This window comes from Salvelinus fontinalis, chromosome 5 (assembly GCF_029448725.1).
Source record: "Salvelinus fontinalis isolate EN_2023a chromosome 5, ASM2944872v1, whole genome shotgun sequence".
NCBI lineage: Eukaryota > Metazoa > Chordata > Actinopteri > Salmoniformes > Salmonidae > Salvelinus > Salvelinus fontinalis.
This window is the reverse complement of record NC_074669.1, coordinates 18657251-18672642: the sequence shown is the minus strand read 5'-3', so window position 1 is coordinate 18672642 and position 15392 is coordinate 18657251. Positions and strand designations below refer to the sequence as shown.

The 15392-nt window shown below is 42.7% G+C and overlaps 1 protein-coding gene across 21 annotated transcripts in view; it reads left to right on the top strand.

Moving 5' to 3' along the window:
• Window positions 1-15392, top strand: part of LOC129855255 (leucine-rich repeat-containing protein 7-like) — a 222806-nt gene that overhangs the window by 175771 nt on the left and 31643 nt on the right. For 13 of the 21 annotated variants that reach the window (XM_055922696.1, XM_055922697.1, XM_055922695.1 and 10 more), the window contains 6 exons: window positions 202-351; window positions 6392-6503; window positions 7309-7492; window positions 8506-10291; window positions 11936-12088; window positions 13134-13253. In XM_055922696.1, the coding sequence (XP_055778671.1) occupies window positions 202-351; window positions 6392-6503; window positions 7309-7492; window positions 8506-10291; window positions 11936-12088; window positions 13134-13253 (2505 nt within the window). Of the gene's footprint in view, window positions 1-201; window positions 352-4920; window positions 5008-6391; window positions 6504-7308; window positions 7493-8505; window positions 10292-11935; window positions 12089-13133; window positions 13254-15392 lie in introns of all 21 variants that reach the window. The other 8 variants (XM_055922714.1, XM_055922705.1, XM_055922702.1 and 5 more) reach the window with 3 other exon arrangements.

Genomic DNA, 15392 nt, shown 5'->3' with positions numbered 1-15392 from the left:
CCTGTATTGAAGTGAAGTGAAGTGTTGAAGTGTACCTATGATAAAAAATTACAGACCTCTACATGCTTTGTAAGTAGGAAAACCTGCAAAATCGGCAGTGTATCAAATACTTGTTCTCCCCAATGTATGTATATATTTGTACAAAAACAAATGCATAGATTATTCATTTTTGGATGAATGGGATAAATATGTTTCACTCAGAGTGTCCTGTTCCAGGTGATGGAGAGAGAGATGAAAGAGAGAGAAAGAGAGTTCAACAAGACTCAGATGACAGAGCAGGGCGTAATCCACAACTCTGCCATCGACATCCCAAAGCGCAAGGACAAGGAGGATCTGACTGAGAGCTCAGAGGTACAGGAACAATCTCTTTGTGGACATGGTATTAAGAAGGTTGTACTTATTACGCTCTTGTAACACCAGGAAAACAAAACTAAACAACAGCTTGTATTGGGCACGATGCGGGAGGGAGTAATGACATAAATGTTTAAACTGCAGCCTCAAGGTCCTTTCAGGCGATTATGTCAGATTTAGTTGTCCTCAGTTGCCTCTAATGTTTCAACGTGAGAGTTCCGGTAGAGGTGAGACCAGTTGTATTGAACGTGTGGGAACTTAATTTCACTGACAGAACTGAGATCATTTCGAAAGATATAGATTAATGTAGGCTCAGCCCACTGGGCGCAGACGTCAGTTGTCAACTAATGTGAAATCAACCAAAAATGTGAACGACTGGCTTGATTCGGTCTTGTGTAGCAAAATTTGAAATTGTGTTTTTTAGATTGGATAAAAGTAGAGACTCGGAGGTTGTAAATGGTATATCATACACTACAGTTGAGGAACAATAGAAAAGTAATTCTGCTTTGAAAGTTGATAAACTTGTAAACCCACTTTTGAGAAAATGGCCCTTGAATGTTTAGGTAGACCTACTGGACAACTCTTCTTTGTCTACACCCATTCAGCATCGTTCACACCCTATTAAGCCTTAGGCCCACCCATCTCTTTAAGGATTTCACATGCGAGGCCATGTTCTGAACAGTGGGTATGACTAAAGGTTGGTTTATACTAGACATGTCTACAGTTGTTGTAGTGACATCATGAACATTCTATTGTCGTCTGACATCCAACTTGTCATTGTCGTTATGTAAAGGTATAAACACAAAAACAACAGGCTGCATGATGGTCCAAAATAGCATAACTGGTGTATTTTAACACCAATAAACCCATCCGTTTAAAAATGAATTTAGTGTATGTCAATCTAGCAAACAAGGTAACTAAAAGCAACTTTCTTAACAATGTTTTGGTTTGTTTCTAGCTTGTTAATAAAAGCAGGGCATTCTACCGGAGATTTTTAGAACTTGGACACTGTCTCGTTGGCCTAACGTTAAATCCTAATTTGACTTGAGTGCAGGTCATGTTGTTCTTCACATTAACATCCCTGCTAAACACACACTATATCAAGTGAAATCTAAGTTTATTTGTCACGTTCACAGAATACAGAAGGTGTAAACAGTACAGGGAAATGGTTACTAGTGGAGTATTTTGTTTAGACATGTAGCTAGCTTGCTAAACAATGAATCATAATACAAAATCATAATGTTACTACCATCATGAATCTACAGGTAGCTAAAGCTAACCAACTAGCTAGGTTCAATGTTAGCTAGCTAGCTAACATTAGGCTATAACTAGCAATGCAAATGGCTCTGAGATATGAGTAATGTTACTACACAGATCATACACGGAACTTTAGCTAGCGAGCTAGCTTGCTAACAGTACGCTTTAACTTGCAATGAAAACGACTTTCTGACAAAATTTGAAACGTACAATGTCTGAAAATGTAGCTATATTGAATATCTTACCCGTATACATGGATGAACGCTTCTCCCTCTCTGTCACAGATGCCATGGTTGCCCACGACAGCTTTCTGTGTTCTCTTTTCGACTCCCTCCGTATTTGCAATCAAACTCCTGAATTTTCTCCATCTCCTTAGCTATCATACTCTGCTTTCACCGGGCATTCCACTGATTTCAAAACTCGGGCCTCCAGAAAGTGGAGAGCCTTATCAACACTTTTGCAGTTCTTCGTGATGTCTTTCAAAAAAGCCACTTTAGAAAAATGACACATTTACACATACTAAGCAGCTCATGTTATAGACAGAAGCGCACTACATGGCAGACTAATCCGAACTCATCTCCCGGGATGTCCAGCCTATCCATTATCTCAACCAATCATGGCTAGCTGGAAGGTTCCTGTCTTTTTCCATGGCTAAACCAACAAGGCTCGTAATTTAACAATTGTATTCGTATTCACAGGCAAATAAATTTGTTATTAAGGCACATGAAAGTTCACATGTTCCAGAAGGCATTTCTGTCCAAAAATGCATTTTGATTCAAATAAATAAATAAATATTACGTTCATTGCCTCTCCTGTGAAGGCGTATTTTGCCGAAACGAGTCACAAATGTCACCCTGTCATTGGCTTTAGGTACAAATGTCGGTGAAAAAAAGACTAAATTCCCTTACGTTGATAACTTTTTTCAAATCCAATCAGTTTTCCACATTGGTTCTACGTCATCACATTTCATTTTTGGGTTGAAATGACATGGAAACAACATTGATTCAACAAATGTTTGTCCAGTGGGAGGTTTCAGTGTTTTTGACATACTGCCAGGCATGACAGAGCTTGAGAGGGTGATGTATTAAATCCAGGGCCATGGAATTGTGGCTCAGCAGCTTTTTAGAGGTGATGTGAATAAAACCTGCAGAGATCATAGGATCCTTTCATCTGGAAGCCTCAAAGCCCCCATGATGGCCTCAACTGGGTCTTTGTTAAATCGTTAGCTCTCTTTCTCTGAATACGCAGAGGAGTTAGTGTCTGCTGAGGTGCTGTTTTCATTGTTTTTTTTAATGCAGTGTGCAAAAAGCAGATTTTTTTTTGGCAAGCATAATATCATATTCTGGCTGAAATGGAAGTTATCTCGGCCATAACTCAAATGTTAAGTATTAGTGCATTTACAAGTCCCCAAGGGGTAACCTGGCGCTGAAGTTTTGGCTGTGATAAGGCTAGAAAAATACTGTACAACGAACAGCAGAGGCTGTTGAACAAACAGAGCAAAGGTCAGTGTTAAATGTCAATGGTATTCAGAGGCTAGATCTGAATAGGTCGTCTCTAAACGCCTGTTCCCAGAGTCAAGTGGCCAGCATCTGGAGATGAATAAAGCAGGACATACAATATCTACTGTCTCTTGTATCTTCTTACTGTCATTTCTTTGTAAGCTCAGGCCATCTTGATTGATGGGATTAAGTCTTGAATTACATAAATGTGTTCCGCAGGGGTTGATACTAGGACCTGTTATTTTCACTATTTATATAAATGTTATTGATCAATCAGTAAAAAAATGTTTTCCAATATATATGCGGATGTTACTATTATGTACGCAATTGCCCGACTGCTGACCTGGCTGTGACAAGGCTACAGTCTGATTTTGCACTTGTGCAGGATCCTTTACTGATTTTATAACTCGTACAGGCAAAACTAAATACATGTTGTTTTCAAGTTTTCGCAAGATTGTCTCAGATGGATTACATCTTTACTCATCGAATGGTTCTATAATCGAACGAGTCCCTGCATACAAATACTTTGGTATTTGGATTGACAATGATTGATTGTTTTAAAAACATACGACTGAGCTCGTTAAGAAACTAAGTTTTAAAGTTAGCTTTTTTTACAGAGACAGATCTTGTCTCTTTCTAGTCAGCAGGAAGCAGATTGTGCTGTCAACCTTTCTACCTGTTCTTGATTATGGTGATACTATTTATCAAAGTGCAGCTGCCTCTAGCTGCCCTTGGATTCCGTTTTTCATAGCGCCCTTCGTTTTATTACTCTTCACTGTATTCTTTAATAGAAGGTTGACTGGACCTCTTTGAAGTCACATAGATCACATCCTTACACTCTTGTTGTTTACAAAGCCCTGCTCCACAAACTTTCGACTTTATGTATCTATTAAGATTTAAAATGACAAGTTATCAAACCTGTTCACAGGGTTGGTTAACTCTGGAGACTCCTTTGGTGTCTAGAGAGTTAGGTGAATCAGCCTATAATTTCCTTACACCTTATGTGTGGAATGATCTACATTACACAATTGGCGCCTTTACTGCATTTCAGACTGTTGTTAGAGGACCTTTTTACTGAAGAATGTGTGTTTTTTATGATTGTGTTTTTCTTTTCGCGTATTGTGTATAACAATGTGTATTTTGTTGTGCATATGAATGTGTAGTTTAATGTGTTTATTGTATTTTGATGTGTTGTGGTGCTTGAAAAGAGACATTGGTTGCAGCATTGACTCCATGTCAAAATAAAGGTTAAATCCATTTTTAAATATATATATGAGCCCAGGGTTTGGGCCATTTACATCAGGGGTGTAAATGCACTTATGCTGGTTGTTAGTCCTTTTAACATAGCATAGATTTAAGTTAAGATGATATGGGGATTTTTAGAAATGTATTTTTTACCTGTAAGATGAAAATACATATAGAATCCCTTTTCCAGTGGAAATAGGTTCCAAGGTGTCAGCTAGAAATGGCATATTTTCATTAAAGCTGGAAGGTCCTCCTATGCTTGGCAAACTCTGCTATATCTTTACCTTTCTTTGACAGAGTTGCAATGCCCTTTGACAGAGTTGCAATGTCCTGTGTACTTTGTGTTCATTACTGCTTTGGATTGCCTCATGCTGTCTCCCCCCGCAAAGCTCCAGGAAAAGAGACACTTGGGTGCCGCAGTGACGCAATGAGAACTGGGGCACTGGGTGGGGGTGCTGATGCCATAACCCATGCTTCTTTACCTCACACATACTTTTTTTTTGTAGAACCATGAACACTTCCTCCACATTTTTTATTTGTTTGTATGTGTGTTTGTTTGTTTGCTTAGATTTCTTTACATCACATGGTTCCCAAGCTGCCACAGCCAGAGAATACATCATCGGCCGTTACAGCTTCTTCCTGTTTCTGCCTCATAGTAAGTGGCTGTGAGATCAGACATTAGGCAGTCTGCTCAACCATGGCTCGGCTGGCGTGACTTCACACTGCCTCTGTGCACCCTGACAAAGGCTATGAAACATCTGGAGAAACGAAGTCTGACTAGCATGAACCATGAGGATGAAAGAAAGCTAACAGCCACACTATCTATTGCAAATATATGTTGATCTGTAACGTATATAATGTACAGTACTACAGCTGGACTTGAATTGTTTCATGCAAAGTCTGTGGATCATGACTGGTAAAACTCAGCGTATACGGTATACTGTAGTGTAGCTTATATAGCTGTTAGTTTTGTGTGTAAATGGGCAGTAGATTGGCAGTGCCAAGGCTAACTCTAGCACTTAGTGGCATCACACACTACAGTTTCTACACAGCTGTTTGTTTTGAGTTAATCAAGCATTCATTTGAGATGTGGTCAAAGCATCAAGCCTGCCTTGTCAATTACTCCCAGGCATAGAGAAGGTGTTGGTCAATTATGGAAACATAACCTTGGGAGTGATTTAAGGTGGCATTTTTACCCAAAGTAGAAAACGGTGCAGCTGTCAAAACTGACTGAATCACTTTGAATACTTGAAACGGAGGCATATATATCAAATTGAGCTTTGAATGCAACCGTTACACGACAGCATCGTTGCGTGTCATTTATCTTCTGCACTGAACATGCTAAACCCTCATAGTAGCCCCATCATAGATATGGATTGTATTGCTTATGAAATTATAGCTTTTACAACATATACCGCACAACTATTGGAACTTGTTGCAGCCTCTTTTTGCACTAGCGCCACTTAATTTGCATTGTAAAAATGGAAATTGGCTAGGAAAACAGGAGGGAGGACAGAGACGGGAAATGGAGTGAGATTCAGATATGTCAGTAAGATGCTGCTGTGTAGGGGGTGTTCTTGGGATGTGGTTCCTGCGGATCGCCAGGCAACCTGGGCTGGTGGTGTCTCATCGCTCAGCAACCTCAGCCTGCCCTGTGGGGGAACAGTGAGCAGAGCAGGGCTGCAGATGTGGGACATCAGGTGTGGGAAGCAGGCTCTCCTGTAGCAAACAGCTGTCCCTCTGGGCCCTAAGAGAGAAGGAAGTCACAGATAGGACATGCTCCAGTGGACCCCACTGAGAAATAGAGAAAATATATCCGTTCCTGTAGACACTATGAGTGCAATATATACAAGCATTACAATAATGAACAGTTATGTACTATATTTGTGTCCTTTAGTTAGTTCCTGACTCAGGAACCTCACCAAGATTGTCGAGTTAAGTCGGTGAAGGTGTTAAAGAAGCGGTGTGCGTGTGTTTTTATGTTTCTGTTTTTTGTTCAGAAATAACGATGGTGTAATAACACTTTTTTTTCTTCTCAGGATTCTATGGGCGGCTCTCCGAATGACATCCGTATCTCTGATATGAGGCCCACCCTGGTGGAACCGCCCATGTACAAACCAAAAGTTGTATTACTGGGGAAAGACAAGAAAGGTAGGCCGCAAACTTTTGTCGCTGGTATTCTAATTCAGTACAAACACAACCAATATAATTTAAGGATACGCAATCACTGTCCTCTGTTCCCCTATCAGAATGCTGTTAATTAGCCTATCAGTGATTTTAGAGCATTTACAGTCAACTTTGACAGTTGAAGAAGAGCTGTTACAGTATGCTCCAATTATAGGAACTACACTATACAGTATATATGTCTTAAAGCCAGTAGCTATATTCTGAGGCTATACTTTCAAACTGTATTTTTTTAAATCTCACACTGATAAACCAGAGTGTGCTGATTGACTAGTTGCTACAGGCCATTTGGGCTGATATCTCGATCGGTGGGAGGCTGGCCCTCTATCAGTAAAAACGCTCACCCTCCGCTCTAATCCTGTTCTGACATGAAAAATCCTCAAGCATTCTAAGCTCTCCAGTGAAAATCCCTGTGTTTGCTATTGTTCTTTCTAATTGCGTGTGTGTTTCCTCCTGTGAGATTACAAAACATAGTCCTGAAATGCACAATTATTATAGAATGTCCTTGGGGATTGTTGTATTCTAATGAGGTACGGTATGAAGCATATTAATTGCAATCCATTACATCATGGCTCGCTGTTGGATTTGAGGAGAAAAGGCATCCAATTCTCTCCAGTATCTTTTGCCCCCTAGCTTTAACCCACATTTTAAGTGGAAACATGAGCAGTGACCTTTTGAAAATGAGATGTCCCCTTAAGCCCCTATTCAGATTCATTTCACAGGTAGCTATTGTCAGAGACATATCAATGCTTTTCTCTCCCACTCCCGTCAGAATCTATAGATGAGTCAGACCCAGACAAGATGCATTGCCTGAACAACAGTGGCTCGTCGGCCACCTACTCAGACTACTCTCCGTCCCAGGGTTCTTCTGGCTCCTCCAACCCCCCGGGGAACGGGGCCACCCTGCAGGCTGCTGGGAAGGATGGAGGAGTGCCTCAACAACACTGGACCAACAGGTGGGTAGTGGCTCACTGACTCTCAACATACAGTCCTCACACTGAACCAGAGACACAGACACTCGCCTGATAACAAACTTACGGTGACCTAGGATCGGCATCGGTCCGCCCTTAGCAAAATCCGAGGCTCAGTGGCCTCACAGCTACCTGTGGTCTGATAAGTGCTTGCTAGCTGGGTCACTTCCAGTACTGTTCTGTACTGTGTCAATATGTCGTCCAGCAGGCATCGATTCCACCTGTTGGTTTCCTGAGACAGAGGGGTGTTGTGTAGGGCACCTGGGTGAACAGGAGGTGAATCTCCAGTTGTCAAGCGTGGTGCACATCTCTCATTAACAGACATCTCTCTCGTTGTCTCTTTCCTCTTTCGCTTTCTCTCTCTTTCGCTTTCTCTCTCTCTCTGTCTGTCTGGCTGGCTAGCTGGCTCGCTCTCTCGCTCTTTGTGTGTCTGCTTGTCAGCCCAGCCAAGGTCACAGGGACAGTTCCTCTCCATTCTCTTCTTCATTGAAATGCACCTGAAACACTACTCTACCATTGGGGCTCTTGAAACTGTTTTAGTTCGTTCGCGCCAGAACTTCCAAGAACATTGTTCTTTTTCCAACTGAATCCTGGCTGAAATTATACAGATTGAGCTCTCACTGAAAAATACTTTTTTCATCTGTGGATACAATTATAGTTGACTTGTTTGATATTCCTACTGATACTTTCAGACCTCTATGGAAAACAGTCCAGGTCAAATTTTCCTTTTATGATATATTGGTAAAAAAGCAATTGGATTCCCTTTGAAATGCCAGCAGTATAGCTTCAGGCAAACATTACTTTAAAATACACAGTACCTTTCTATTTTAATGCAGCCTTTGATTTGACCTATCAAAACTCCAAGTTGGAAATAAATGTAAACCTGTATTTCAAAGCATATTTCCAGCTCCATAATGAATGTTACCCTCTTCTATATTGTAAATAAAACCTTGATGAAATGATATGCTATGATACCTGTGCCCACTCTCTTTCTGCAGGCTGGCCCAGCAGTTCCCCAAGCCGATCGAGACCAAGCCTCTACTGAGTCAGAGAGACCCCAGAGATACCCCTCCCTCCAGCACACTGCAGCAGCGCAGCGAGCGGCGCCCCCTCAGCGACACCTTTGACCAGTGGAACGACTCCTCCCACTATGACAACACAGGCTTCGTGTCTGAAGAGGCTCCTCTGGAGACTCCCAGTGGTAGCAGCAGTGGTAACCCCATGCTGGGCTCCAAGTCCTGCAGCGCCTCCACCTCCCATGGGGGCCGCCGGCCCCTCATGAGGCAGGAGCGCATCGTGGGCATCCCCCTGGAGCTGCAGGATGCCCCTCACCAACACCCCTCCCACCAATTCCATAATGTCCGCAACACGCCCGAAACTGAAGTATCTCAGCCTCCCCCTCCCAACCCGTGGCAGAACTGGACAAGGACGCCCAGTCCCTTCGAGGACCGCACGGCTTTCCCCTCCAAACTGAGCTCCCCAGGCAACAGCCCCAATCCTGACCGCAACGACTTTGAGCAGGAAATGCATCATGGAGAGCTGCCGGGCACGTTCCCCTCCACAGGAACGTGGGGTTACCTAGACTCCAGGAACTCTGGGCAGGGGCGCAGCAGCCAGCAGGCCAACATGTACCAACATGTCCAATCGAAGCCCACTAGACCAAGCTCTGGGGCCATGGTGATGAGCAAGAGCTCTGAGCGCCTCTCTCCCATGATGAAGGAGGTGAAGGCTAAGTTCAAGAAGTCCCAGAGCATCGATGAGATAGACATGGGCTCCTACAATGTGTACAGTATTCCTGTGGACACCTACAGCTCCAGCATAGAGAATCAGGGGAGTGTTGACCGTCCAGACATGCCGGGCCCCATGGAGCAGAGCATGTCCCGGAGCCAGTCTGCCCCCATGCTGGACGATGATGATGCCTACGGAACTAATAGCCAGCAGCAGAAGCCTTCCATCCCCAAGAAGGTCTACCACTTCGACCAGAGCTTCAACCCTCAGGGGGCTATGGATATGAGGAATCAGCAGCAGGAGAGGAGGGCCCCTCCACCCTTCCCCAACACCCCTGAGTACGTCAACCATCCGGGGAAGACCCTGCCCAAGGAGCTGGTGAGCCCCAGGGGCTACCGGGGTTACCCTCCCATGGACCAGATGTTCTCCTACTCTCAGCCCTCAGTCAACGAGGAGAACCAGCCGTCCCAGCAGCAGCAACCCTTCCCCATCCCCAGTCAGCGCTCCCGGCCTGGGTTCCTGAGGCGGGCCGACTCCCTGGTCAGCTCCACAGAGCTGGCCCTGTTCCGCAGGGTTCAGGAGGCCCAGGAGATGCAGCAGAAGTCGGACCACTATGGCCGGCAGCACTTCAAAGGCATGCTGGAGCACCAGAACAGTCTGGCTAGCATGGCCCAGCAGGACCAACAGTACAACAAGAGGAATGGCAGGTACGAGGAAGACTACTCCTCCTACCAGGAGCCTAAGAAGCCCATCATGGGCTACCCCACTAAGAGCCTGACACAGCGACGGCCTCTGTCGGCCAGGAGTTACAGCACGGAGACGTTCGGGGCGTCCCAGGCCAGGCCTGTGTCTGCCAGACCCACCATGGCTGCCTTGTTGGAGAAGATGCCCCCAGATTATAATCTGAGGACGTGCACTGAGAATATAAAGAGCCCTGATGAGATGAAAATGCGCACCATGCAGCTGCAGCATAAGCCTGATGATATGTCCTCTAAGATGCCAGTAGACTGGAGGCAACAGCTGCTTAGACATATAGAGGCCAAACGATTAGACCGGGTAAGTCTGACAAATTCTTTTTCACCTTGGGAATACACCATTGCCTCCAGTTTATTACACGATTGCACACCATCTACATGTGGCCTTCTGTTGTCTTGACACACACGCCACCTGACTGCATGACCGTCAGTATTGACATGTGTTCAGTCCACTGCTTAGTTATGTTCTCCAGTTGTGGCACCAGTCTCATTTTGTGTTTCACTGTATGTATAAATTACACAAACATTTTACCTCCTTTCTCTTAACTTTTATTTTCTTTATTTTCTTTACTGTTCGTATGAAATCATACTTTAACAAGACAAGTATATCTGTCTGTACTACTACTATTTGGGTCGGTTTTCCTCAAGCAGGGTCCCCCAACTGGTGGCCCGCGGGGGATTTTATTTTCCCCAATACGATTTCTGAGCATCAAACAAAAACTAACTTTTTTTCTAGTGTTTTATTGTTGGACATGAAAGACTGTAAAAACACCAGCAAATCAGCTCCAAGTGATTTTAATGTTGGATATCTGTTCCAAAGTATTCCCACGCATAATAGAGAGATATACACTGAGTATACCAAACATTAGGAACACCTTCCTTATATTGAGTTGCAACGCCCAGCAGCATTGCAGTTCTTGACATAAACTGGTGCGCTTGGCAACTACTACCATACCCAGTTCAAAATCACTTACATATTTTGTCTTACCCATTCACCCTCTGAATGGCACACATACACAATCCATGTCTAATTTGTCTCCAGGCTTAAAAATCCCTCTCTTACAAGTCTCCTGCCCTTCATCTACACTGATTTAAGTGGATTTAATAAGTGACATCAATAAGGGATTATAGCTTTCACCTGAATTCACCTGGTCAGTCTATGTCATGGAAAGAGCAGGTGTTCTTCATGTTTGTACACTCAGTGTATGTGATCCTATGCAAATGTAATAGTTTGAAATGATTCTGTTTTAGTCAAATATGATATCTGTTTTGTCTTCTTGCGGTCAATTTGTAGTCTACAAATTATTTGTAATTATGTTCCGGCCCTCTGACCATCTACTCAAGAAAAAAATCTAGCTGATGATCCCTGCCCTAAAGGGTTTGTCAGAGACCAAAATGTGTACGCGTACGCACAGCAGTATTCTATAATATTGGAACAATGGCGTTCATACTTTCAAATCCTCATTGAAATGGAGGATGCGTTCGTGGAGCCGCGTTGGTTGGGAATTTTGGGCAGGTGCGCATTTGGGCTGCGGACGGTGGACTCAGCCATGTAGCTGTGTCGCAATTGGACGCTGGACTATCTGCATCTGTGGACTCTGAATTATGCTTAACACTGATTAAACCTAGTTCTGAACTAGAAAGCACTCCAGGACTAGGCTTAATCTGGGTCCAGGAAACCGGCCCTTGATAATATAGGCAAGTACTTCAGTGCTATACATCGCTTAAAGAAAGCTACATACTGTTGCTTTTATGAAAAACGTAGTCGTACTGTATCCATGAGTGTGTTTTAATGTGTTTGTGCTGGTAGCCTACTGTAGTAACTTTGTTCTGTTTGTCAAGCTCACTTTATCTGTTGCAGCTACGCAATGTGTCTTGGTGCAATCCCGTTAACCCAGTGGCTCACCCATTTACTCATGTCACGTGATTGTTTCCCTCCAATCAGAGCGCTGTCCTTAAGCACAACACAGTAAACTTCGGCATGCTGTGCTCTGGAGGCTATGCTGCACCGCATGCCAGCAGAAGCATGACAATAAACTTTTACAATAACATGAATAAGCATGAAAACCAAACAACACAGTGGCTACCTCTACCCAATGTGAGTATGAACCAGAAAACACAGAAACAGCCTCAGTGCAGATGAACCCTTTCACATTCATTTGATACAGGGAGTGTACTGCATATTTACTATTTTGTCAGGATAAAAGCTTAAAAATAACATTCATCATAAGCAACACAATATTACCAAAAGCTGCGTTTTCCTTACCATGGAGAATGTTATTACATTGAAATGCTATGCTTGTATATCTTTTTTTTAAATTATAGTCCACTTTGTATTCCAATGATTGTACATTCTAATCTTGAAGGATGAAACTTGAGCCCAGAAATAATACCAGCATTAAAAAACTAGTCTAGACCCGAGACTCATGTATCAGCATAAAATGCATACAGTGAAGCCAAGTATTATACAATTTCAGCTGTGTTTGTGTGAAAGAAGCCTTAAGAATCCCTCCCATTTCAACTTCAAGCCAAGCGCTGTCTTTTATCTGTTGTCTGACATATTAAAGCAGTGTGTTGCATGTGTGTCAGCTACGGTGTCTGCTCTATGGGTTACAGCAGTACTCCTCTGTTAGTATTACTGTGTAAGGCTATTTTTGTACCCTGTGTCACTCAGTAGCCTCAGTGCAATTTGGCCTAGTTCATAGACACTATGCATTTAAGGACACAGACAGGCACATTGTAATGAAACAAAGAGATTTTATCAGAGTTTCTCGCTTGCTTATCTTTCTCGTATAGGTATTTTAGTGCCTGTAAGCCAAAATCTCTCTAAACCTGTCAGTCTATTCTTATCAAAGAGGTAAGTGGACAAAATGACAGGAGGCAAACAACCCAACTGATATATTCATACGTATAGGACTTTAAAGTTAAGGTCATGATATTGATCCAAGGACGCTGGATTACTAGCTGCAATACTCCTCCGAAAGTATTATTATTATCAATGACTATAAGGTTATAATCAATACAGCAAGTTGATTCACCTTTATCTCTGCAAAAACTGTAGTCATGTTGGCAGCATATACAGGTTACCCCCATAGCAGTGATGATACTCTAAACTGTGTTCCTTTACCCTGTTCTCTCTCCAGACCCCCTCTCAACAGAGCAATATATTAGACAACGGCCAGGAGGTGGTTTCTCCCACTACTCAGTGGGCCCCCTACTCACTGGGCAGGAGAGACGTGCCCCCAGAAAATATCATGAAAAAGGTTTGTGCTTTACACTGGCAAAGGACTAGGTGGGAGGCATGAGTGTTCTAATGTCATTGTTAGTTTGCGTCTGAACTATGCTGATAACATAGTGCTCATTATCACCTAGCTTGCTGAATGAAACATTGGGCTGGTAGCTCATTCATATATTGATAAAAAATGCAACCGTTTCAACATGCAACCGTTTCAAAGATTTGAAGTTTGGGGCTCCCGAGTTTGGGGCTCCCGAGTGGCGCAGCGGTCTAAGACACTGCATCTCAGTGCTAGAGGCGTCACTACAGACACCCTGGTTTGAATCCAGGCTGTATCACAACCGGCCGTGATTGGGAGTCCCATAGGGCGGCGCACAATTGGCCCAGCATCGTCTGGGTTTGGCCGGTGTAGGCCGTCATTGTAAATAAGAATTTGTTCTTAACTGACTTGTCTAGTTAAATAAATAAATATATATATATATGGAAATTAGATTCGGTTTTTGGAAATGTTTATACATTTTAAAAACTAAAAGCTGAAATGTCTTGAGTAAATAAGTATTCAGACCCTTTGTTATGGCAAGCCTAAATAAGTTCAGGAGTAAAAATGTGCTTAACAAGTCACATAATAGACTGCATAGACTCACTCAGTGTGTAATACTAGTGTTTACATGAGTACCCCATTTCTGTACCCCACACACAGAATTGTCTGTATGGTCCAGTGCTTGACTTGGGCATGAGCTCACCGGAGCTGAATACTGGCCCCTCAAATGTTCTACTGCTTGAACTCCAATTCCTCTTATAAAATATTAGCTCAAAGGTATTGTGGTGCTCCTTCACCTACATATAAACTGTACCGGCAACCAACATGAGTAACGGCACCTTTTCAGTCCAAGTCAATCACTGGTAAGGTCGCCTTGGTCGAGCAGTGAATTTTAAGCACAGATTCAACCACAAAGACCAGGGAGGTTTGCCAATGGTTCGCAAAGAAGGGCACCCATTTGTAGTAGGGCAAAAAATAAAACCAGCTGACATTGAACATCCCTTTGAGCATGGTGAAGTTATAATTATGCTTTGGATGGTGAATCAATAGTGAATCAATGTGAATCAAGGTGAATCAATACCCAGTCACTGCAAAGATACAGGCGCTCTTCCTAACTCAGTTGCCGGAGAGGAAGGAAACAGCTCAGGAATGAGGCGGCGGTGATTTAAACAGTTACAATGTTTAATGGTTGTGATAGGAGATAGCTGAGGATGTATCAACAACATTGTAGTTACTCCACAATATTAACATAAATGACAGAGTGAATAGCCTGTACAGAATAAACAATATTCCAAAACATGCATCCGGTTTGCAATAAGGCACTAAAGTAATATTGCAAAAAAAAATATACTTTTAGTCCTGAATACAAAGCTTTATGCTTGGGTAAAATCCAACACAACACATCACTGAGTACCACTCTTCATATTTTGAAGCATGGTGGTTGCTGCATTATGTTTTAGGTATGCTTGTCATCGGCAAGGACTAGGCAATTTTTTAGGATAAAAATAAATTAAATGGAGCTAAGCACAGGTTAAATCCGAGAGGAAAACTTAGTTCAGTGTGCTTTCCAACAGACACTGGGAGACAAATTCACTTTTCCGAAGGACAATAACCTAAAACACAAGGCCAAATATACACTGGAGTTGCCAAGACATCATTGAATGTTCCGGAGTTGCCTAGTTACAGTTTTTAATTACATCGGCTTGAAAATCTATGGCATCACTTGAAAATGGCTGTCTAGCAATGATCAACAACAAACTTGACAGAGCAAGAAAGAATAAAGCATTTAATAATCAAATATTTTACAATCAAGGTGTGCAAAGCTCTTAGAGACTTACCTAGAAAGGCTTACAGCTGTAATCGCTACCAAAGGTGATTCTAGCATGTTTAAAAAAATGTATTTCACCTTTATTTAACCAACAAGTTCTCATTTAAAACTGTGACCTGACCAAGATAAAGCAAAGCAGTGCGACAAAAACAACACAGACGTACACATAAACAAACGTACAGTCAATAACACAATTGAAAATGTACAGTGTGTGCAAATGTAGAAGATTAGGGAGGTAAGGCAATAAATAGGCGATAGAGGCGAAATAATGACAAATTAGCATAAACACTGGAGTGATA